This window comes from Ichthyophthirius multifiliis, assembly GCF_000220395.1.
Source record: "Ichthyophthirius multifiliis unplaced genomic scaffold scaff_1120509250277, whole genome shotgun sequence".
NCBI lineage: Eukaryota > Ciliophora > Oligohymenophorea > Hymenostomatida > Ichthyophthirius > Ichthyophthirius multifiliis.
The window spans coordinates 31,764-57,101 of NW_004086916.1; the positions used below are offsets into that span (position 1 = coordinate 31,764).

Consider the following 25,338-nt stretch of genomic DNA (forward strand, 5'->3'; position numbering starts at 1 on the left):
TATCATAATAAAATAAATTGTTAATATTAATATTATATTATATATTTATATATCTTTGTTTTTAATTTTATATATCTGTTAAATAATTTTAATTAAATTTTCTTCATATATATTGTATATTTTTTTATATTTTGTTAATACATTTTAATATATTTATTAAAAATATTATTAATAAACCAAAATTATATAATATTTGGTTTTTTTATTTTTAAATTAAAATATTTTTTTTTTAAATTAAAAAAATATTCTTAAATAATTAAATTAAAGCTTTTAATTTTAAATTCATAAGAAAATACAATATTTAAATTTGTTTAAGTATAATATATAACTAAAATAAAATTTTAAATGTTAGTTTATGAATTATTTTAAATATATAATTAACATTATAAGTTTTATTCTTTTTTTTTAATAGAAAAAACAATAAAAGAAATAAAAAAATATAAAATTAATTTCTCTTTTTATATTTTTCTTAATTATTTTAATATTTTACATATATATATATATATATATTTATAATTAAAAAATATATTAATTATAAATTAAAACATGGGAAATATTATTGAATCTTGTAAAAAAGATTTAGAAAATGGTATTGCTAATAAAGCCGAAGTAAACGAGATTATTGACAAAGTAATCATTATATTTATATCTAAAATAGATAAATATGAAATATTTGATTAAAAAGGCTAATCAAAAAGCAATAGAAGAAAAGAAAAGCACACTATATAAATTTAATTAATAAAATAAATAAGATAATTATTAAAATTAAGAAAACAATTAGTCTATATAAGATAGTGAATATTCATATAGCCAATATTCTTAATATTAAGAAAATTAATAAGATGCAAAAAATATATACTATTCTCAAACAGTATAAAAAAAAAAAAAAAAAATTTTTTTTTTTTTTTTTTTTTTTTTTTTTTCTAATATTTTTGAAAAAAAATAAAAAAAAGTTTAGTCTTAATTTATAAAATAATAATGATAAATATTTTAGTTAAAATGATAATCTTTATTATTAAAATAATTATAAGTGCCAAAAATTAGAAAAACTAGAATAGTAGAAAATTAGGTTTTTTTTTCTTTTTTTTTTTTTCTTTATTTATTTATTTTTTAAAAATGTGATTTTGATTTATATTATTTTAATAAAAAAATTCAAACGAAATTGAATATTTTATCATACTTTTCTTTAAAATATATATTAGTGATTACTTTATTTTTTTATATATTAATAAATAAATTCTTAAAAAATATTTTATTTTTATCAATTTAAAATTGTTTTTTTTAATTAGATGGAACAAAGGAGAAATCAATGATATTTTTCTTGGATCTGGCTCCTTTGGATAAGTGTTTTAGGCTATGAACTAAGATACTGGAGAAATAATGGCTGTAAAAGAAATAAGCTTTAATGAAAATAATATATAGGACAAAATAGATGTAATTTTACAAAATTAATAATATATATTACAAATTATAAAATTTATAATTATATAATTATTAAACACTAAAATTTTATATTTTCAAAAAAAAAAATATATATATATATATAACAAAATTTCCCCATTTATTAAAAAAATTATATCTTTGATAAATAGAAAATAAATCAAATTAAATGCGAAATAGAGAATTTGAAAAAGCTTAGGCATTAAAATATAGTTAGATATTTAGGTGTAAATGAAAAAGATAATTAAATATGTATATTTTTAGAATATGTACCAGGTAAATAAATAATAAATTTTTAATAAATCAATTAATTTTATAATTTTTTCTGCAAGTTAGGCGGTTCAATATCCCAATTATTATGTAAATACGGTAAATTTAATGAAACATTAATTCGAAAATTTACCGAATAAATACTTTTTGGATTAGAATATTTACATGTACATGAAATAATACATAGAGATATAAAAGGAGCTAATGTACTTGTAGATGAAAATGGGATTTGTAAATTAGCAGGTAATAAAAATAGAAAATAAAAATAAATAAACAAAAAAATAGATTTTGGAAGTGCAAAGAAAATAATAGAAGAAAAAACTTATAATAATTCTATTCGAGGTACTCCATATTGGATGGCTCCAGAAACAATTAAACAATAAGGATCAGGACGATTTGCAGATATATGGAGTTTAGGATGTACTATAATAGAAATGGCAACATAGAAGCCTCCATGGAATGAAAAATCACCATATTAAGCAATGTTTTGTATAGCCAGTTCTAAAGATCCTCCGGAAATTCCTGCTTTTTTATCAGATGATTGCAAAGATTTTATTTAAAAGTGTTTAAAAATAAACCCTTTGGAACGATATAATGTACGCTAATTATTAAACCATTAATTTATAACATATAGATAAAAAAGTTCTAGTGTATCAAAAACAAATTAATAAAATTATATAAAAGAGGAAAATTTATCACTAACTAATTCCAATAAAACCATACAAATAATGAACCCATAAATAATTCAATTAAATATAAATTCTTTATCAAAGAAAAATGAGTTCAAAAATGATTAAAAAAATAAATGGGTTAAATTAGGGTCTAAAAGTGAAATACCAGAAGAATAAAAATAATAAACTTCGAATGAATAGCAATTGAAAAAAAGCCTAGTTTAAAACTAAAAATATAATGAGGCAATTTAAAGGCTAAAATTAAAAAATAAGGCCAAATTAGATAATGAAATACAAAGTAACTAAAGCTAAAATCAACATAGCAAAAATAATAGCCTTAATAATAAATACTAAAATGAATAATAAACTGATAAAAATTAAGATAATGAATGTCAAATCAAATTATAAAGTAGTGATAGTGAAAGCGAAGATGGAGGAATTATCGAAAATATTGATGAAGGTTAAAATTAGAAAAGCTGTCCTTAAAAAAAAGTTTGAAAGAAAAGAAGTTAGATATTATATTTAATGTAAAATAAAATAAATTAAATGAAATATTTAATTATAAATATATTTTTTTTATTATTTATGTTCTATGTGTATTTATTTATTTTCAGTGTTAATCATGAAAATATATAAATGAATTTTTTTTTTTTTTTTAACAATAAAATTTATAAATATTTTTTTTTAAAAAAAAAAAAAAAAAAACATTAAAATTATTCGTCAAATTAATAATCATTTTTTTATAAAAAAATAATAATAAATAAAAACATAAAAACGGATAATAATTTTTTAAATTATTTTATATTTTCAGTAATTTATCAAAATTTTATTCGACTATGATAAATTAATAACTTTTTTAAATATTAAATTGATATTATAGCTATAATTATATTCAGAAAATAAAACATTTTCATTATCAGTATTATCTAATATTTTATCAGGGAAATCATATATAGAAATAGAATTTATTATTATTGATTTTAATTAATTATTTTCAATATAACTACTAAAATTAATAGATTTATCTTAAGTGTTTACTATAACTTTTATATCAATTATACAATTAGAATTAGGGTTAAATTACTTATCACAAGAATCCCTTATTTCAATCTCATCATTAAAGTTCTATAAGTTTAATAAATTTCCTTCACATTAATATTTATTCTTTTCCGATGTTTAAGACAAAGCACAAATAAGTTTGAATTTATTATCTAAATCTTTTACTGTTTATACATTATGAGAGCTTTATATCCCTATTAAAGATCCTTCTCTAACAAACAAAGGGACAAAATCTTCAAGTCCATTAATAATTGTAACAAATTATCCAGTTTATCTATCTTTGGTAATTTTATTTCCAGTATAGAAATCAAACCTTTAAAAAATAAAAAAATAAAAAAATATATTAATTAATACCATTATCCTTAAGGGAAATAAGCTTATACTTCTTAAGTATTTTCGAACAAAACAGGAGTTGATAAAAGTTCTTTACCAAGCATGAATTAATAATTAAGTATTTAGTCTTTATAGCAATAAGGATCATCCGGAAATTCAAAGAAAAGAGGTCTATAAACAGTACCAACATGATTTGTTTTAACAAAAAGCATAAAATAATGTTTCAAAATTTAATAACGAAGTTTCAAATTTTTAATTGCTGTATTTTCTACTTATTATCCTAAATTATAAAACTCTTATTCTTTAGCCTAATCATGGTTATGATTCCTCATAAAAGGTTACAAACTAGACAATTAGATCCATCTTTAACATAATTCTTTTTATGTATTTCCCATAAAACCGCATACATCAGCACCAGCGAATGGCATTCCATATAAGCCTAAATTTACAATACTTACTATAGATATACGTAAAAAATTCCAATCAGATAAATTATCTCCAGTCCATTTAAATGCATATTTACCACTTCCTGGAAAAGAACTTCTTGTCAATATAAAAGGATAAATCTTTTTTATTTTATCAGCTATCAATGTATTATATGTATGATGATTATCTAAAAGTCCATATATATTATGAACATCTTTATGTTCATATTTACCATAATGTAATAAATGATATGCTTTAATATTATTTTTAAATAAATAAATAAATGTTTATATATACATAAAAATAAATATATAAATATATAATATATAAATATATAAATATTTAATATATATAATTATTTTCTATTATTATATATATAAATTATTTATATTTATAATTAAATTCATATATATTTTTTTTTTATATACGTAATGTTTTCAAATTCAAATCATAATTATAACCTCCTATTTAGTAAGGAATTTCATATTTTTAATTTATATATTCTGGATCATCTATTTTTATTTTAATTAAATTTTATTTAATATATATTACTTTATTACTTTATTGTTAATTAAAATCTATCCATGTACATTCTCCATTACAAAAGTTAGCTGGTTCATTCATATCTATCCAAATTCCACTAAAATTAACTTTTGAATGTAGTTCTTCCATCATTTGTTACCAATATACAGAACTATTTGGATGTAAAAAATCAGGGAAATAAGAATCGCCAGGCCATACATATCCTTTAAAGTATTTTCCTGTTTAAGGAGATTTACAAAAAATATCCATTTCAATTCCTTTTTTTAATGCATTATCTCCTGCAAAAGGATGTACACCTACAGCAACATCTACTATTGGAATATAATTAATATTATATTTTTCATGGAAATTTTAGAAAAACTCTTTTGAAAATAAATGAAAATTAACTGAAAAAGTCTATTTATTTATCATAAAATCAATATCTGACCAAATTGCTATTTTTGTTTTGTTTTATTTAATTTTAATAAAAATATCTTAATATTTTAATTTTACAATCCAATGGAATGCCATGTCTTCTATATTATTTTATTACTTATATCAATTTATCACTAGTAGAGTATCCCCATCTTGATTAATGAAACCCAAAAGCCCTTTTTAAATAAAAAATAAATAAATAATTGAATAAAAATATACCAAAAAGGTGGTAAAATATGTCCTCCTCCTAAATAATTATGATATTATTAAATACATTATTCAGCATTTTTTTCACACATAAAAATTTTGAAATGAAGAATTCCTCCAACAGCTCTAAATTAGATTTAATTTTTTTCAACTTTAATATCTATTGGAGAAGAGTTTTTAAAAAATACGAGATTGAAATTTCCTGATTTTTCTCTAACTAAATACATAGGATGTGAACTATATACATTTTTTGGAGGTTATTATCCATCTTCTATAATACCTACATCATCTCTTGCAAATAAAGTATATATACCTTCCTTTATTTTAAGATTGGGATTGTTTCTCTCCCCTATTCCAAAAAGATTTTAGCTTGGCAGAACAGTGGTAAACTCTAAATACTTATCTGAAAAAACAAAGCTTTATTAGCTGTTAAAAATTGTTTCAGATGTATCTTTTCTTTTTATTTTAAATTAAAACTCCTAATTTTTTAATGATATAGCATCTATAATGAAATTAGCATTGTCTATTTTAGGTATATCTTCATCTTTTAAATCTCTATATAAGTTTTCAAAAGGTTTGATTTTTGGGAATGTATATCTATTTGGATTATCTATGTCAGTCATACGAACGTCAATTTAAGTGTTTGACTCTGCTTTTATTTGAAATTTTATGTTTTTGATATGTGGGGAACTGGGATTATTATAGTATTATGAATTTGTTCCTATTTTTAAAGTTTAAGAGTTAAATTCTAAAGAAGCTTAATAATTAATTTTTGTGTTTAAAGTTATTTATTTTATTGTATAAGCAGAAAAAATAATTTTTATTAAGAATAAAAGAAATAATAATTTTATCATATTTTTTTTTTAATTTTTTTTTATTATTTGTTTATATTTAAAAAAATTATTTTATATTTATGTTTTTAATCTATTACTTTAATTATTATTTAACTTTTTAATAAATGCAAATAATTGATATTTTAAAATATTAATACAATAAAAAATATATTATCTAAAAAATTTAATAAAAAAAATATTTATGTATATGCAATTTTTTTTATTTATTTAAGCTAAAATATATAAAATTAACAAAAAAATCAAATTATATAAAAATATTGATATATAACTAAATAGTTAAATAATTTTTTTATAAATAAAATTAAATTCAAATTTTGAAATTAACTATAATATATATATATATACATATATATATATATATATATATTTATATATATTTATATATATTTATATATTAATATCTAAATAACTTTTTATATTCATATTTAAACTTTAAAAGTCATTATACTTTATAATTATATTAATGGATGAAGTATAAGCAAATAAATAATAAAATAATTCAAATAATTTATTTAAAGAATAATAAGGAATTGAATAATATATATAAAATTTAAAATTAATATCTTTTAATGTATTATTCATTTTGTTAAAAGATGAAGGAGAAGAAAATATTTTAGTAATTTTATTAAAAAAAAAAATATTTAAAAAAAATTAGAATTTATATTTTGCGACTGCTATGGATTATTTACAAATGTATTCATTTCCTTTTTATGTTAAGATAACACATATTTGGAAAGCAACAGACTTTTTAACTATAGTTTTTGATTTTTTTAATTTATTTAGTATCCAGAAGTATATGCCCCGTATAAACTATTCAATGTATTTATGCTCTATATATTTTTTGAATTTTATCGTACTATTAATTATAGTAGATATAATATATGTGTCTTATTCATTTTCAAAAAAAAAATTTTCTATGATGTGGCCTCTAACAGTTTTACGTTCTGTTGCTTCTTTATGTGTAACAGTATTTTTTTTACCTATTACTGAAACTTTAATATCTATAGTGCAATGCGAAGATTTAAATGGGTAACAGGTACTCTAAATATTTCCTGATGATGTACTTTGTTGGTAAGGTTGGCATTTAGTTCATGCATTAATTTCTAGTATGTTTAATTTAATATTTATGACTTTTTCAACAATAGTTGCTTTGACATATTTCGAGCCTAAAATGACATCTGGTAATAGAACTGCTAGATAAAATAGTAGAGGAGAGGTTGTATTTATATTAAACAAAGTTGTTTGTTAGATTCTTTTTTCATTCCTAACTTAAGGTAATGATTGGTTTTTTGTACTATTGTTATTTTTCCTTTCTCTTGGGCTACATTCTGTATATAATATGGGAGATCCTTATTATGATGAAGAAGTTGGAAAATTCTATAAAGTCGTAACTACTTATTATTTATGGACTAATTTTAATTTACTTTTAAGTTAAATATTATCCGGCACTTCTTTTAATGGAGGTCTTATATCTTGGCTTATTGGATTACCTTTTATTGTTCTTATCATGATTACTGAAAAAAAAAGCAGAATAGATACACTTATCAGATCTTAAATGAAATTTAGAAGCGGCGAATAGATTTAAGGGCATTTAAGATACATATTGTAACTTATTGGTGACTAAAAAAAAGATAAAAATGCTTATATGTTACTTATAGGATATGTAGAAAAACATAAGGAAATTTGTCAAGAAGAAGATTGCCCTTTAAAATAAAAAAAATAAAAAAGAAAAAATGTCTAAGAAAACGAAATGGAAGAAACTTGTTTAAATTTATTAAAAGTAAATAATAAACTAAATATATATTTTTTCATTATAAAACCAAAAAAAGGAAATCGATAGAATGTATTAAAATGGACTAAAAAAGTTCCCTTCTTGTACAAGTCTAAGAATATCTTATGCTTTCTTTTTAATGGAACGAATGAAAAATAAAGTAAAAAATAAAATAAAAAATAAAATAAAAAATATTAATAAAAGAGAGATAAATCTTATTAATAATTTAAAATTGCAGAAACAAGTAAACCTTCTTTTGATTAGTAATTTATTATATACAGATATAAAAAAATTATGGATGAAAACCTAGATTAAATAGAAAACGAGAGTTCAGAAAATGATATAGTAAAACTAATTGCCTTTGATTCCCATCTCTAATAATGTGAAGAATATATGAAAATTTCTGCACAGATGCATAAAGAGTTTTGGGCTGAATTAAAAGAGGAAAATCCTGCTTTGTCAAAATTGAATATAATAGGTTCTAGAATTAGTTAAACAGTTCATGAAGCTAGATCTCATTACAATGATATTCAAAAAATAAATCCTCGAGTATTTTAGACTATAAAAGTATTTGGAAAATTCTTAATAAACGTTCTAAATGATAAAGAAAACGGTTTATAACTACTTGAAAAAGCAAAATAAATATCATAATAAGAAGAATAAAATGAAGATAAAAACAATGAAGGAATTAATGAAGATTACAAAAGTGAGCCTGTAGCATATTCCGTAATAACAAACAAAAAAGGAGAATATGGCTATATATAAAGCATAAACCTTCTTTTTTGTATTTTATTCGGATATTAAAAAGAAGAGTTAATCGGCAAGAAAATATAAATGATAATTCCAAATTTATATTAGTAAATTCACGAAACTTTACTTTAAAGATTTTACGAAAATATAACTTTAGGAATATTCGAATCTAATTATATTGGTATAGATTAATATAAATTCGGCAGAAATAAAAATGGATATATATTCCCTATTTTTTATAGAGTAAATCTATTATTGGAAGACGGTTATACTTTTATTGTTAATTACAAAGTGGATAAATTCATTAAGAATACATTCTTTTTATTAACCGATCAATAAGGAATTATTACTGATATTTCTACATCTGTTATTCTAAATTTTGACATGGATTATTAAATGATTAAAAAAAACAATATAGATATAGAAAGTATAATTCCTGATTGGAAAACATAGAATTAATTTAAAGAAAGAAATGGTAAATAATTCACATATTTAACTAACTCTCATAAAGAAGTCGTTTATAACTGCACTATATATTAAATCTGGTTGTGTATTAATTTTTTAGAAGAAGAAATAGAAGAGAATATACATAAAAACGATATTATTGGTTTCACTTTTAAATTCGATAAAATAGAAAAGCCGACTTAAGAAGCTAAAGAAAATACTAATAACATAAATTATTTAAATTTGCATTAGAAAAAGGTTTAAGAAAATCCACAAAAATAAAATAATACTCCTCTTGTAAGGCCTAAAAATACAAATAAACAAATCGATAGTTCTCCTAATGCATTAAACATTAGTTATTCTTTAAAATAGAAGCAATTATTTGGTAAATAAATTATTTAGGATTAATTGGATTATTCCATAAATAATAATAATAATAATCAAAGTGTTGATGATTTTATTATTTAAGCACCTGCTCATATTACTTAGATGGTTATTAATATGTATAAAAAATCGGAAAGTAATCATGAAGATAGTGATAATTTAAGAACAGATGATTAATAATCAGAAGTTATTTATGTTAACCTAAATTAATATGATATGGGAATAAGGACTAAAAGATTAATTAATAATAGAATTGTAAATATTTTAGAAGATGATGAGGCTGTAATTTCTGAAGATGATCAAGAAAATAGCGTTTTTTTTAATTAAATTGGAGATAAATATGAAGATGCTGAAGATTATCATATATTTAACTAAACTAATTCTATATAAATCATAAGAAAAGCATTAAGTACAAATCATAATGTATATATTTAATTTATAAAATAAATAAATAAAAAATGTCAATATTATATATTATATATTTGTTAATTAAAAAAAAATATATATAAAGCATAGTTCTGTTATCGCATTTAAAAAAACAAGCTTAACATGGATATTACTTATAATAGCATTAATAATATTTTAATATGTATTTTCATATAATAGAATGAAATAATATTAACTATCATTACCAGTAATAAAGAAAATAAATAATAGATTAGTAGATGAAAACGAAATAGTATCAAAAATAATAGATTTGATAAATTTATAAATGTACCCTTAGTTAAGAAATATAAAAAATGAATAAAAAATTCGGGAAGATATAGGTAAAATAATTGATGATATAAATTCTATAAACTCTGAATTAGGAAATGAAAAATATCTTTCATATTTTTAAGATTTTGAAATTAAAACTATAAAAATGCGTGTTTTTAAATACAAAAATGCCATTTATATAGAAAAAGATATTGATTTATAAAACGCAATTATTGTTTTTGCGTCTTTAAGTGAAAAAATAGGTAAAATAAAAACCGAAGAAATTAGTTTAGAAAATGAATTCGTAAATACTATCTTATTTAATTTTTATAATTAATTAAATGAAGTTTTAATCAAATAATTAGATCACGTTTTTTCTTTTGTTTCTTATGAAATAAACTAACTTGAAATAGAACTTATTCTTGCACTTGTAATAATTATTATTATTACATTATTTGCTATTTTTTTCTTTATTTTTCTCACTTTGATAATTAAATCTTAGAGAGAAAGCATACTTTTCCTTTTTTTGGATATTCCTTAAAAACATGTCTTTTATTTATATAAGCATTGTGAAAAGTTCTTGGATTCTTATATTTCAATTAAAGAACTTATGTCAAAAGTTTAAAATAAAGGATTATAAGATTCTTCAGAAGATGAAGAAGATGATCTCGAAGATCAATATATAGAACAAGAAATGAAAAATAATAATAAAAAAGACAAAAACGATGATGAAAACGAGGAAAGTTAAGAAGAACAAAAAAAGAAGAGAAAAAAAATTATTAATAAGTATAAATAAAATAAATATCAAGGAAGTTAATTTTTAATAATTAAATATATTTTAATACTGATAGTTACTCTTATTTATAGTATAGTTAATATATGGAGTATTTTTGATCAAAAACGATAAATACTTTTCTTACTTCCTTAATTTCATTAAAATAATTAATTATCCAACTTATTTTCTTATTATCTAAATACTTAAAAAATAATGTTAATTAATGAAAATTACACTGTCAATGGATCTTTTGCTGTTTCTTAAGCTTTTGATAATCTTAAAAACTTATTAGGAAATACAGGAAAATTAAGAAGAGTATTTATTTTATTTTTTAAATAATTAAATATGATATTTTTAATTAGTTTAATCTTGAAATATTAAATCAATTACCTGAATTTAGAGATTAATATATTTTAGTCTTTTATGGTAATGGTTGTTAGTTTTTAACAGAAATAACTTAATGTGAAACTATTATTGATGGAAATTTAAAATTAGTATAAATATTATATTTAAATTTTATTTTTAATTTTATTTTGTTGTAACTAGGGTATTAATAACGTTATTTAACATTATTTTAATGTTTTCTAAGAAAATCTTAATAAATACTATGAAATCGATAAGTATTAAATTATATCTAGTAAATAATTTATTGAATTATAAGATTCTTTGTATTCTAATTTTAGGAATATAGTTGATTACTTACTTGAGTATGAAGTTAAACTTATATTTGATGGCATTGAATCTACTATTAATATTCAAAGTTTATTAGTTGCCTTGTTTGCCTTAATGATGTTTACCTCATTTATTTTATTTTGGAACCCTTCTATTAATAATATGAGACTTTAAGTAAATATAAATATTTTTTGATATGATTAATTTATTTATTTTTATTTAAAGCTAAACTAAACTATAGAAATGCTTAATATGATGCCTATTAAAGTTATAAAAGAGAATGTTAATATTAGAAGATTTGTAAAAGCCTTAATTAAATAAATGGATAAAAAATGAATTTTACTTATAATATATAATTAATAGATAATACTTTCTAATAATAATTTAAACATAATTTTTAATTATTTATATATATATATATGATGGTTAATTATATTTTAATAATATAAATAAATTTATATTCTGTGTTTATTTTATATAATATAAAGCAATTTTAATATTTTATTTATTTATAATAATTTTTTTAAATGATTTTGTTTTAATAAAAATATGAGAATTTAATATTTTATATTTAATTTGTTCTATTATTTTTTTATAGATTTAACATATAAAAATATTATATATTTTTATTATTTTATATTGATTATTTAAATAAAATTTACATTTAATATTTTTTTAAAATATTTATATCTTATTAAAAAATAATTTAAATATATAATTTATTTTAATAAAAATATTTTTAAATTTATATAATTTATACTATTAAAATATGTTAAATTTATTTTATAATTTTTAATTATCTAAATTAAAAGTTTCAGAAAATTTTATAATATTTTTTTTTTAAATATTGCTCTTTAATCTATTTTTTATAAATAAATAAATAATATGTTTTTGTTAAATAGTTTCTAAAAACATTTATTTTATTATAATTATATTTTAAATTACAATATATTATGAAAAATATCAATAAATTAAGATTTTTTAATTATTTATACTGATTATTTATAATATGAATTTATTATTATATGATAAAAAATTATTATAATTTTGATTTTGACAATATTTTTATACTATCTATATTATAATTTTATTATTAATTATTATTTATTATTTTATATAATTAATTATATGAGAAATTTTAAATAAAAGTAATTTTTAAATTTTTAAAAATATATATATAATATATGAAAATGTATTCTTATTAAAATTTAAACTAATTTAAACAATAATTTTTATTTAAAAAATATTATCATCCATATATTAATTTATATAATTTTATATTATACATATATTTTTAAAATAAATTTATTTATTTATAATTATATTCCTTAAATATATTATATTCTTTCATAATCATTTTAATATAACAAATAATCCTAATATGTTTTTATTTATTTAAATATATATTAAAAAAATATAAATTATATCATTTCCAATAAATTAAAAATAAAATTTATATAAAATTACATTTATAATTATAACTATTATAATTTATTTAAATATATAACTAAATTATATTTTAATAAATAACTAAATATTTTATTTTTTTATGTAAATGAATTATATTAATCATCATTATAATAGTTTTCAATAAAATAAGTGAAAATTTAAGAATTTACAAATTTAGATAAAAATTTTTTATCTTCTTTATAAGCATTATTTATTATTTTCTTACTGAATTTTTAATAATCTAATTCCTATTATATTTTATTATTTATTATTTATAAAAAAATATTTACTTAATATTCTTGATTTTAAACATATTATTATTTATTAGGTATTATATCAATAAAGCATTATCTAATACTTTCGTTAAATGTATTCAATATTATTTCAGCAATATCATCTTCTGATTTAGTTGAAATAAACTTTAGTTTAGTCTAGAGATCTTATTTCTCATTATTTAATTATTTAATTTTGGAAAAGTTTTTAGTCTCTTTTAATCCATTTTAATTAATTTGGGAATAAAGCTTTTCGATTTTATTTTTAAGATTATTTAAATGAGGCATATTAAATTTGATATCTTTATACATTTTTTAATCTCCAACAATAACATTCTATTAGTCTAAATCCACAAAAATATAATCCGGATATTTTTAGAAAAAATTTATTTCTTATAAATATATATTAGATCTATTTAATCCTATTATTAAAGGAACTGGAGAGTCTAATAAAGTTAATAAAGATTCTGGAATTAAATAAATAATTGGATGTGGCCATTATAAAGGATATATTAGTTGTTCAAAAGTATGTCTTTTTTATTTTATTTTATTTTTATTAATTTTAATGTTTTATTATTTTACATTGTTTAAGTTAAAAGACAATTATTTTTGCTAAAAAATATTACTGTGTTTTCATGTAAAATAGCATTAAATATAAACATCAAATCTCCCATCTTTAAATTTGATAAAGTTAATACCAAGCTCCATTTATGGGTCTTTGTATTTATTATTTATATTGGCTAAATAAAATAAGATATTTAATCAAATGCAGTATTTAAATTCAGTGTTTACTAAAAGCCAGTTATTAGACATTCTTATTTTTTAGGTAATAATATTTTTTTATTTTGTTCTATTGTATTTATAATAAAGTCACCATCTAGTTAGTATAATATTTTTTTATCTGTTTCTTTTTTATCTTAATATATACTTATTCTTTGTATTTTAATATGGTCTTGAAAAAAAAAAAAAAAAATTAGAATTTATAATAAATAAATAATTTAAAGTAAATAAAAATTAAATTACTTACAAGACTAAGTAACATATCCTAAAAAAGTTCATAAAAAGGATAAAAAGTAACAAAACAATAAACTTTATAACCTTTCCAAAATATTCTATTTTTTTTATTTTCTAAATTAAAATCTTCTTCATTTTAAGTCTTTTTTAAATATTTTTTTTAATTTATTTTGTTTAAAATTACTGATTCAATATAATCTTCGATTTTTAAACAAAAACAATATAATAATCTATGAGGATTTATAGCATCTAAAACATTATTCTATTAATTTAATTGAACATTATAATATTAATCATTTTTCATAGTAAACATAAAGAACTTATCATATAGTTCAGTTTTTATTCCTGAAAATAAAATCCTTAAATTTTAAAAGTAAATAATAATTAATAAATAAACAAAAAATACTATTTAACTTTTCTAAAAGAATGACTTATTTTTAATCTTTTAGCTTTACATCTAAATGGAAATACAAATTCATGTATTATTTTTTAAGTTTAACTTAATTATTTTTTTTTTTAAAAAAAAAATATATCATAATATAAACATTAATTTTACTCATTTTATTCATTTTATTCATTTTCAGATAAAGAATACAATATCTTTCCTGGAGTAAAAACTTCTTAGGAAGAAGCAGTATTTAAATTAAACTCTTTCATATCAGCCTTATCAAATCCTAATACATAAAAAGATTCAAAAAGGCATTAATTATTATTATTTTTTATTTTCTCAATTTATTAGGAAACATCATCTTATGCTTATGGACATTTAATTGAATTTATTGAATTTGTTTAATCATCTTCTTCAGTTTATATAGTTTTGATATTTTTTTTTGTATTAAAAATAATTGATTTTATTGATAATCTACTTTATTTATATTATTATTTTTGTGTATTTGATTAACCTTCATCAATCTATTACATTGTGACTTTTATTGTGGAATTTCTAGTACTTTTTCTTTAATTAAAAATTATTTTATTTTATGATAGCTAAATATTTTATTAAGAATTTAATGGCTTTATTGTTTTTCCATTTGAATTTTAAAAATATTTAGTGTTTTTAATTTCTTCCTATATTTTAGAAGGACTATCGCATCCATATTTTTCATTTTCTATTTAAGGATTCTCCAAAATTAAAGAAAGAGATTAATTTTTTTATACTTCTTTTAATGCAGTTAACTATTTGCTTAAATTTAATAAAGGAGATTTTGGTGAATTTTACTCTTCTTAAAATTCACTTTCGTAATTTCGCGCTACAATTGATTTTCCTATAGCCTTTATGATATCTACATCTATTTTTATTTTTTATATTGATTTTTAAAAAAATAAATCTTACTTTATTCTTCTATAAATCTAAGAGATTCTGTCATTTTTTATTTGATTATAGATGATTATTATATACCATCTTCTGATTATTAACTTAATGATGTGATAGTACTTGTTTTGTTAGTATTTTAAAAAGTATTTATTGTTTTGTACATGTTATTGCTTAAATAATCTCCTATACATATTAATGAACTAAATTAGCGAGGAATTTTCGAATTTTATTTACTTTTATTATAACTAAATTCAAGTAATTAAGACTTTATTTATTTCTATAAGTTTAAGATTTTTTATTTTTATTATATATACTTTTATTCATATTCTTCAAAATTTTATTTCTATTTTTAAATTTATTATTATAATTCAATATTTTCTTATCTTTACTAAAAATTTTTCTTTTATTCCATTTCTAATTACTATTTTTAATAAAAATTTCATTCATATTAACAAATATTATTTATATTATTTTATTATAAACAAAGAGAAAAAAAAAATATACTTATATACAGTTTTTAATTATTCATTTAAAATTTTTAACCTATCGACATGTTTTTCATTTTTTTCTAATAATTATTCCAAAAGAAATATTTTTTGTTATTTATTATCAATTTTTTATTCCATATTTAATAAAATAATGTTATTAATAATATATCTTATTTGTAAAAAAAATATAATCCTAAAAAAATTAATAATATGCTAAAATATAGATACATTAATATTAAATTTTTAAAATATATTTAATAGTATTCTTTAATAATATAAAATATATAGTAAATAAAATATATAATAAATAAAATATATAATAAATATTTTATTTATATATTACTTTTCATATATTTATATTATTATATTTATATACTTTTATTATTAATAATTTTTATATTTAAAGATTTAAATTTAAAAGAGTTTAAATATATCTATTTATTATTAAAAATAAACATATTAAATCAAATTAAAAAAATCAATAAATGCCGCCCGTTAAAATCGACAAGAAATCTAAAAAAAACGATTTTATTAGGAGATTTTATGAATTACTTTCCAAATATGACTAAATTGCTTTTAGCACTTTAGAAAATGTCGGTGCATTATAACTTTAAAAAATCAGAGGTCTTTAGGATAAAACAACATTTTAGTTATTGGAAAAAATGTAAAAAATTTAAACATATAAAATATATATTGCAACAATAACAAAAATTAATATAAAATTAAATAAAAAATAAAAATAGACAGTCATTAGAAAAGCCATATAACTTAAAGCTAATCCCCTCCCAGAAGATGAAAAATTATGATTGGTTCAGATAATTCGGACCTGAAAAACCTTAATTGAAAATATTACTTGAAGGAAACTATTTAAAGAACAAGATTGGATATATTTTCCACAACGAATCTATTTCAGTATTAAAGCCTAAAATCGAATCATTTATAGTTCCTGCTCCTGCTAGAGTTGGCACTATTGCTTAAAAAGACGTCTTTATTCCTCCAGGTCCTACTAATATGGATCCTTCATAGATTAACTTTTTCCACGCTTTATAAATATCCACAAAAATCTAAAAAGGTTAAATCGAAATTACTAAAGAAGTTCATGTATGTGTTAAAGGTAAAAAATCGGAAACTCTGAAGTTGCTTTACTTGAAAAAATGAATGTCTAACCTTTCTCCTACGGTATGAATGTATATCTTGATTATGATAATGGAGATATACTTAATGAAGCTAATCTTTCTATTGGAACTGATTAAATTCTTGCCAATTTCTCTTCTGGTCTTAAAAATATTGCCGCTTTATCATTAGAATGTGGATACGTTACTGATGTTGCTGTTCCTCATTTAATTGCTAATGCCTTTAAAAATCTTGCTGCTATTGGGCTTGAAACTGGATATAAATTTAAATAAATTGAAAATGCTGGTTAAGCTCCTGTTCATGCTGCTGCTGCATAAGCTCCTGCTGCTAAGGCTGCTGCTAAAGAATAACGTTAACTTTTTTGTTTTTTATTTTTATTTTAATTTTATTATAAATAAAGCTAAAGTTGAAGAAAAAGAACCGGAAGAAGATTATGATATGGGTGATCTTTTTGGTTGATTTTCCTATTGAGATGTTTGTATTAAGTATTTTTATATTTTATTTTATTTATATAATAAAATATTTTAAGTAGGTTATCTTTTTTTTTTTTATTTATCTTAAAAAAGAAAATATTAAAAATTAAAGTTTTTTTTATGTTATAATATAAAAATTTTTTGTTTTAAACTGTACATTTATTTAAACCGAAATAACACTTTTATAAAATTATATTAAAATAAATTATTTACAATATAGTTTGATATAAAAAAAATTATAGATTTATATTATGTTTCATTTATAAAATTAAATATTTTTATTATTTCAATGTTATATGATATATATTTTAAAAATTAACAATAACTATAAAATATTTTAAAAAATTTAATTTAAATATAAATATATAAAAATTAAAAATAATAAAAGTGAATTAAATTGATTTTAACCAATAATAAAATTTTAAGATATTTTTTTTTTTTATATAGAAACAAAAATAATAATATAACTTTTTTTCTTATTTTTTTATTACAAAAAGTATTTCTTTTTATTATTTTGTATATTTAACTATATAATAAAATGTTTATTTCAAAAAATAATATTATATAAAAAAGCTTATTAAAATAATATTGTAAATTTTAAAGACAAATCAAAGTATAATAATGAAAATATTATGTATTTATTAATATATATATTCTAAATTTAAAAAAAAAGATAAAAAGTTAATTTCATAACTTAATATTAGTTAAAAAATCATATATTATATAAAAATAATTATTAAATATATATAAATAATAAAAGCAATATTAAAAGTTTAATATTATTTTATATTTATAATTTATTTTTATATTTATTATTTGCAACAATTTTATTCTCCTTTTTATTTGTTTTATTAAAGATTTTAATGCTTCTAAAATCAGGTCCGAATTAAGTCTTTTATGATAATAGTAAAAAAAAAAAATTATATTATTAATATTAAATTAAAAAAAATATTCTTATGATTAAGGCTTTTTTAAAAAAATCAATAATGGTCTATTTGATAATTTTTACAAAAGAAATTCGAATTTATTTAGCGCTTTTATACTTATTTAAAGTACAATATCAATAATCCTAATTTATTATCTTTATAGTATATAAAATGTTTTAATTTTTAAATTATTATATTTGCATAAAAAAGTTTATTTTTAATGATATTATATAATTAGTTATTTTTCAAAAATAAATAATTAAATTAATTTAAAATAAAATAAAAATAAAAAAAGAATTTAAAAAAACTGCGGTTAAAGAATTATAATAATAAAAAAATTATTATTTTTATATTTAAATACCAAATTTAAAACAAATTCGCAATAATTTTATTAGAGTTATATACACTATTATACAATTTAAACATTTTGTTTAAATAAAAAATAAAATTATAAAAAAAGTCCAAAAATATATAAGTTAATGTTAGTAAGTTCACACTCATTTTATTATATTATTTAAAATAAAATAAAACTAAATTTAATTAAATATAAATTAATTTAAAAAATGAATCAAATAAACTTATAATAGAAGTTATATTGATAAAGTAATTTAACATATATAAAAACATAATATGTTGGAATTTAAATATAACCTATAACAGTATTAGTTATTTCGCTTTTTTTATTGTTATAATATTACTTTTGCATATATATATAAATTATTAAATTCGACAGAATCAGCATAAAAAGTAGATTACATTATATGGAAAAGATGAAGAAGTGCTATAAACTTTAATTAGATTTTTATAATATTTTTTTTATTATAATAAAATATTTTTATATTTTAATTTATTTTCGAATTATTAATTAAAATAAAAAATTTAAATTAACCTTTATTATTTATTTATTTTTTTAAAAAAAAAATAATAAAATTTAATTTTTTTTATAATTTTTTTAAAAAGAAATAAACCTATAATCAAAATAATAAAAAAGGAATATAAAAATATATAATGGATTTTTATATATTGCTTTTTTCAAAAATAATCCGCAAAAATATATAAGCAAATGGTAATCTTTATAAATATATTTTGGTTTTTAAAAAAAAATTAAATAATAATTATCTTATACTAAATTATTAATTTATATTTTATTATTTTAAAAAAATAAATATAATAAAATAATAATAAAAAAAAAAATTAATTTTATAGAATTTTTTTATGTAAATATAATTTTATTTGAGTATAAAAATAATTTATACTTTATTATAACTTATTATTTATTTATTTGAATTATTATCAATGATCTTTCTATATAATAATATTATTTTTAATTTCAAATTTTAAATTTGAAAAGGTTAAATTTAAAATTTCAAAGGCAATAGATATATTTTTAAATTAAATTACTTTTATTATTATTTTATATAAATAATTAATTAAAGAAGATAAAAGAAACAAAAAAAAATAAACAAGTATTATTTTTAAAACATAATTTATAGATTATTTTTGAATATTAATATATCTATTTTAATAAATGGAATAAAATAATAATAATAAAGTAATAAATATTATATTTTAATTTAAAATTTTGATAAAAAATAATTACTTTTTATTAATATATTAATTTATTATTTATAAATACAGTCTCTTCAAGTATTTAACTTAACATAATAATAATAATAAGTTTTAAATGAATTACTGCCTAAATCATATTCATTCTAGTTTGCTTAAAAGCCAATAAGATAAAAAATTATAAATAAATAAAATGTAAAAATATATAAAAAAAAAATATTAAAAAATATAATGTATATAAAAATTAATAGACAAAAATAATATAAAATGAATATAAAAATGTTTATTAATTATATGATAATTTAATTAAAAAAAACCTTCATAAAATATGCTAATTATATAAATTTCATTGTTAAATTATATATAAAAATATGAATATATAAATATATAAATATATATATATATATATATTTTTATTTATTTTTATATATTTTTTTTTTTTCAAATTTAATATATATTTTTATATAAATTTATTATTTTAATTTATATCTTTTTACTATATATTTTTTTTTATTTTTAAATTTTAAATTTAAATAATAGGACAAGCACGATATCGATTCTTCTAAAGTTAATTAATTATATAGAAAATAATAGTCTTAAAGAGATATTAAAAGATAAAATAGAAAATCATCTATAATCTCAAACTAAAATACAAATATACAAGGACTATAAATAAAGTTATAAAATATTCTTTAATAATTAAAAAAACATTAGAGTTCATCTCCTTTCTTATATCCTGTAGATCCTATATCATAAAATTGTTAAGATTATTTTTAAATAATAACAGATCCAATTGATTTATACACAATAGAATAAAATATAAAGTAAAAAATTTATAAATCATAGATTTAATTTTGTTCAGATGTTCGTAAAATATGGCATAATAGTTATTTGTATAATAAGAAAGGTTCATAAATATATAATATGACTTTAATAATGGATTAGTTTTTTGAATAAATTTCAAGCGAAGTTTACAATATTGAACCTGTGAAAACAATTTAAAATTTACATAAATAAGTTGATATGTTAAAAAGAGAAATTAATAGCATTAATATTAAAAAAGAGGGAAAAAATAATTTTTAAAGCCTACATGGAAAAAAATAATATAATAGAGGTAACCAATCTTATTTATAATCGAGTTTATAAGAAAAAAAAAATTGGGTCAAGCGATTTTATAATTACCTCCAGAATATTTTGCTGGAGTTTGGGATATTGTTTAAGGTGATAATAATTAAAATGCATATAATAAATAAGAATTAAGAATTAATATTGATTCATTATAACCTAAATAATATAGAGATTTGTAGTAATATGTTAATTAAAAATTAGCTTTAGTGAATAAAAAAAACTTAAAATATAATAAAAAATGAATTCAAATAAAGTTAATTAAAAATAAAGTGTTAAATAGAAAAATATTATACAAGAGGATAATAATTCTATTTAAGATACAGTTATTGTTTAAGGTTTTTTTTTTTTTTTTAAATTATTATTATTTTTATTTTTTAAAACAAAAAATAAATTAATAGAATAAAATATATTTTATAATTATCCTAGTTAAAGTGTTTTATCAAGTAATTAATAATTACAGAAAAACATAAATGAATAATATAATGTCAATAATAAAATAAAAAATTTGTAAAATTAAAAAATCATTTAAGAAACTAACACAGACTCTTCTTTTATTAGTGGTATGTTTTTTTTAATATGATATTTATCAAATTTTTTAACTAAATTTTTTAGATGCAAGTGATAGTTAAAACTTTTGAACTTATAATTGATTCTTTTTATATTATAAAATCATAACAAATCAATTAATACATTAAATATATAATTAGAAATCTATTAATTTATAAAAAAAATCCTATTTTTATTATTTTATTTTTTTGGATATAAATTATATTTTTTTGTTATTCCTTATTTTATCTTTATACTTTTGTCTATGATTAAAATTTATTTTACTAAATTAATAAATTCTTATTTATAAAATATTTAATAATAAACAAATAAATTTTATATAATACTTTTATATTTATTTACAATATATATAATAATTTCTATTATAAAAAAAATGGAGAACCTGGGCATTGATCCCAGTGCCTCTCGTATGCTAAACGAGCGCTCTACCATTTGAGCTAGATCCCCAATTACGATAATATTAAATATAATATTATACATAATATCATATAATTTTAAAATAGAAATAAAATTTATATTTATTAAAATATATAAAAATATCAAATATTAAATATAAAAATAAAAAATAAATATATTATTTATAATTTTTATTCACTCTTGTAAATCGGCTTCATCTGGATTTTCCTCTTTAGGTGGAGGTTCTTTGTGATTTGGCTTTTTTATTTTAAATTAAAAAAAATATATATATTAATTAATTTATTTAGTATTTACTTCAGGTTGTTCATCAGTATCTTCTACTTCTGCACACATATCTTCAGGTTAAATAGGAACAAATGGTTATTGATTAGTTTTCAAACCATATCCAATATAAATATTAGTCCACCTTTTATTCTTTATAAAGTAATAGATAATAAAACAAAAAATTAAAACAAAAATATTACATTACAAATTGTATAATGTCCCACCCAAGTTTTACTTTTAATAACTATAACAGAATATTATAAGGTAGCCTCGTCAGTAGAGAATTATTAAGAATCTCCACATTCTCTTACAATCCAATTAAGTTATGTCTCTTCATTTTCAGCTTCTTAAGGAAAAGGGGCTTTTTAATGATTTTAATTAATAAAAATTATATTTATATTTATTTATAAAAAATAAAAATAAATAAAATAACATTAAACATATTTTACTTTTTTCTTCAGCTATATCTTTTAGTCTTTCGGATACATTTTCTTCTTTTTATGCTTCTTCTTCTGCTGCTGCCTTTTACTCTTCATTTAAGCTTGGGTCTATATAATATGTTTATCTTCCTTAAGTATTTAAAAAAGGATGCAAATGACACCAAGTACCTAATTCTTTTAATTCTAAATATTCAGGTAATTTAAAAGGATCTTCAACAAATTCAATCTAATTTGGATCTACCTCACTTGCTTAATAAAGTCCTTTTGGGGTTAAAATTGTAGCACAAGAAATTCTTACAATTTAGGCTTTTAAAAGATGCTTTTCTTTTCCATTAAATGGAGGATATGTTTTTACATTAGCATTCAAATCTCCTGTGAAAATGTATTTTATTTTTCTAGCAGATGTCACATGTTCAGGTATCACGAGAGGTAATTCGAACCATTCTTCTAAAACTGTTTTATTTATTTATTATTATAAATATATACAATATTTTCTTTTTTACCATTATGTGCAACCCAAAAAGTATATGTATTAGCCCCATAACCTTTAGGCTCAGCATCTTTAAGAAGGACATCAGCATTTTAATTAGAAGTGATTCCTTCTGCAACATAATAATCCTTTCCTGAAGTAAGTATTTTTCCCCAAAAACGGATTTGTGAAGCATTCGTTTATTATGCTAATTTTCGTAAACTCATTGAAATATTTTGCACTTCTTCTTCGCCAAAACTAATTCCTGCAATTTGTAACATTTAATTTTCATTATAGAAATCAGGAAATAAGAGTTTCGTTTTATTCACATTCGAATTTATGTCGAAAAATTCATTAAATAAAGATTTACATTAAGTTATCCATTCATGATTTTCACCAAATAGTTGCTATATATTATTTACTTCTTTATCTGTTTGACGCAATTTGTAAGTGTAATTGTTTTTCTTTATAAAATTTGTTAGTAATTCGAAAAATTATAGGTCTTTGGTATATTTGTTTGGCTCATTTGTTATCTTATTTAATGCCTAACTCAAGATTTTAAATAAAGATGTTTGATCTACTCCTTTGTTGGATTACAGTAAATTTACTAGTTTTCTTTCTATATTTTCTTTATTGTTGTGTTATTATTATATTTACATTTGTATTTGTATTTGTATTTGTATTTTTTTTTTTTTTTTTTTTTAATAAATATTGATATTTTTTTTTTTTAAAATTGATTTTTTTTATAAAGCGTTTCATATTAATATATATTATTGTGAAAGTTTATTTTTCTAAATTAAATAAATAATATTTATTTAAATTTTAAATGATTTTATTTTTAAGAATGCAAAAAATAATTTATAATATTTATTTATTTATTTTTTTTTTAAAAAAAAAAAGAAAAAAAATATCAAAAAATATTTTTTTTTAAATAAATAAAAAAAATATATTTAATATTTTTTATTTTATTTTTTTTCAATCTTCTTCTAAATTAATCTGGTTACCAAATTTTGCATATAGAACAGCTTTTAATTTTTTCATTTTTTTATCTTAATCATTCATAACATTCGATTATTTATCTGCTTAAACCTTTATTTTCTATTATTATTATTCGACGTATTCCTTAGCTTAATTAGTTTTTATATGAAAAAAACAATCTCCATATTACACTTAAATTATTTCTTCATCATCACAAAGTTCTAATTCAGTATTTGCATCATCTAATTATTACAAGGTTTCATTAAATTTTGTCATTTGTTTGTTTTTATCATTCCATTGCATATATAATCTGCTGAATTAATTAATTTAAGCTTAATCTTCTTTTGTTATTTCAATATCAGAACTTTATATTTTTGGAGATTACATTTTGTTTTTCCTTTTTTTTTTATATTTTTTTTTTTATATATTTTTTTTTAAAAAAAAGATTTATTTTATATAAATTAATAATATAATATGTTTTAATTAATATATTATACTAAATAAAAATAAATAAAAAATATAAAAACAAATAAAATAATGTGATTATAATATATATAAATAATATAAGTTACTTTTTAAATAATCAAATTTTATTGTGTATATTTATATATATTTCTTTATTTAGGGAAAAAGTATAAAATTAAAATAATAATAATAAAAAAGAAATATGCCTGTTTTAAGCATAATAAACATAAAATCTAAAAAATACCAAAAATTGTTTTCATACAT

The 25,338-nt window shown here is 17.7% G+C and overlaps 6 protein-coding genes and 1 non-coding gene across 7 annotated transcripts, besides 36 other annotated features; 3 read left to right on the forward strand and 4 right to left on the reverse strand. All coding sequences in view use genetic code 6, as the record gives it.

Moving 5' to 3' along the window:
- Positions 1–199: 199 nt before the first annotated feature.
- Positions 200–240: a microsatellite.
- A 260-nt stretch (positions 241–500) lies between these two features.
- Positions 501–545: a microsatellite.
- On the forward strand, positions 544–2,879 carry IMG5_060910 (hypothetical protein; the record flags this gene model as incomplete). Its single annotated transcript, XM_004037079.1, has 7 exons — positions 544–630; positions 686–871; positions 954–1,069; positions 1,290–1,434; positions 1,593–1,716; positions 1,777–1,953; positions 1,996–2,879. Coding segments are annotated over 7 exons (1,719 nt in total), but the record flags the coding sequence as incomplete, so codon positions are not given.
- Positions 894–923: a microsatellite.
- Positions 1,071–1,097: a microsatellite.
- Positions 1,720–1,760: a microsatellite.
- Positions 2,880–3,188: 309 nt separating the features above from the next.
- On the reverse strand, positions 3,189–5,986 carry IMG5_060920 (hypothetical protein; the record flags this gene model as incomplete). Its single annotated transcript, XM_004037080.1, has 5 exons — positions 3,189–3,753; positions 3,795–4,452; positions 4,628–5,176; positions 5,235–5,332; positions 5,376–5,986. 5 exons carry the CDS (start codon positions 5,984–5,986, stop codon positions 3,189–3,191), a joined length of 2,481 nt encoding a protein of 826 aa, XP_004037128.1.
- Positions 4,503–4,551: a microsatellite.
- Positions 4,503–4,554: a microsatellite.
- Positions 4,522–4,614: a microsatellite.
- A 556-nt stretch (positions 5,987–6,542) lies between the features above and the next one.
- Positions 6,543–6,612: a microsatellite.
- A 568-nt stretch (positions 6,613–7,180) lies between these two features.
- Positions 7,181–12,045, forward strand: IMG5_060930 (PAS domain S-box family protein; the record flags this gene model as incomplete). The annotated part of the gene is made up of 7 exons (XM_004037081.1): positions 7,181–7,997; positions 8,047–8,148; positions 8,193–9,989; positions 10,078–11,352; positions 11,400–11,531; positions 11,584–11,883; positions 11,935–12,045. The coding sequence occupies exons 1-7, from the start codon at positions 7,326–7,328 to the stop codon at positions 12,043–12,045; spliced, it is 4,389 nt and encodes a 1,462-aa protein (XP_004037129.1). The 5' UTR covers positions 7,181–7,325.
- Positions 8,140–8,182: a microsatellite.
- Positions 12,046–12,142: 97 nt separating the features above from the next.
- Positions 12,143–12,228: a microsatellite.
- Positions 12,229–12,391: 163 nt separating this feature from the next.
- Positions 12,392–12,477: a microsatellite.
- Positions 12,421–12,491: a microsatellite.
- Positions 12,492–13,197: 706 nt separating this feature from the next.
- Positions 13,198–13,245: a microsatellite.
- Positions 13,246–13,972: 727 nt separating this feature from the next.
- Positions 13,973–14,011: a microsatellite.
- Positions 14,012–14,407: 396 nt separating this feature from the next.
- Positions 14,408–14,446: a microsatellite.
- A 547-nt stretch (positions 14,447–14,993) lies between these two features.
- Positions 14,994–15,025: a microsatellite.
- Positions 15,026–16,457: 1,432 nt separating this feature from the next.
- On the forward strand, positions 16,458–18,033 carry IMG5_060940 (ribosomal phosphoprotein, putative; the record flags this gene model as incomplete). Its single annotated transcript, XM_004037082.1, has 3 exons — positions 16,458–17,732; positions 17,782–17,866; positions 17,914–18,033. One exon carries the CDS (start codon positions 16,458–16,460, stop codon positions 17,403–17,405), a length of 948 nt encoding a protein of 315 aa, XP_004037130.1. The 3' UTR covers positions 17,406–17,732; positions 17,782–17,866; positions 17,914–18,033.
- Positions 16,516–16,573: a microsatellite.
- Positions 16,577–16,650: a microsatellite.
- Positions 16,597–16,650: a microsatellite.
- Positions 16,641–16,677: a microsatellite.
- Positions 17,684–17,722: a microsatellite.
- A 1,553-nt stretch (positions 18,034–19,586) lies between the features above and the next one.
- Positions 19,587–19,627: a microsatellite.
- An 883-nt stretch (positions 19,628–20,510) lies between these two features.
- Positions 20,511–20,578: a microsatellite.
- Positions 20,518–20,578: a microsatellite.
- Positions 20,544–20,573: a microsatellite.
- Positions 20,579–20,705: 127 nt separating the features above from the next.
- Positions 20,706–20,757: a microsatellite.
- Positions 20,722–20,757: a microsatellite.
- Positions 20,741–20,826: a microsatellite.
- Positions 20,769–20,835: a microsatellite.
- A 1,580-nt stretch (positions 20,836–22,415) lies between these two features.
- IMG5_060950 lies at positions 22,416–22,488 on the reverse strand. Its single transcript has one exon. It is a non-coding gene; the product is annotated as a tRNA-Ala (tRNA).
- A 144-nt stretch (positions 22,489–22,632) lies between these two features.
- IMG5_060960 (radial spoke head protein, putative) lies at positions 22,633–23,912 on the reverse strand (the record flags this gene model as incomplete). The annotated part of the gene is made up of 5 exons (XM_004037083.1): positions 22,633–22,695; positions 22,753–22,872; positions 22,923–23,065; positions 23,172–23,615; positions 23,666–23,912. The coding sequence occupies 5 exons, from the start codon at positions 23,910–23,912 to the stop codon at positions 22,633–22,635; spliced, it is 1,017 nt and encodes a 338-aa protein (XP_004037131.1).
- Positions 22,893–22,921: a microsatellite.
- A 376-nt stretch (positions 23,913–24,288) lies between the features above and the next one.
- Positions 24,289–24,316: a microsatellite.
- Positions 24,317–24,322: 6 nt separating this feature from the next.
- Positions 24,323–24,376: a microsatellite.
- Positions 24,377–24,606: 230 nt separating this feature from the next.
- On the reverse strand, positions 24,607–24,885 carry IMG5_060970 (prefoldin subunit, putative; the record flags this gene model as incomplete). Its single annotated transcript, XM_004037084.1, has 1 exon — positions 24,607–24,885. One exon carries the CDS (start codon positions 24,883–24,885, stop codon positions 24,607–24,609), a length of 279 nt encoding a protein of 92 aa, XP_004037132.1.
- A 122-nt stretch (positions 24,886–25,007) lies between these two features.
- Positions 25,008–25,045: a microsatellite.
- Positions 25,008–25,046: a microsatellite.
- Positions 25,047–25,106: 60 nt separating this feature from the next.
- Positions 25,107–25,144: a microsatellite.
- Positions 25,145–25,338: the final 194 nt, after the last annotated feature.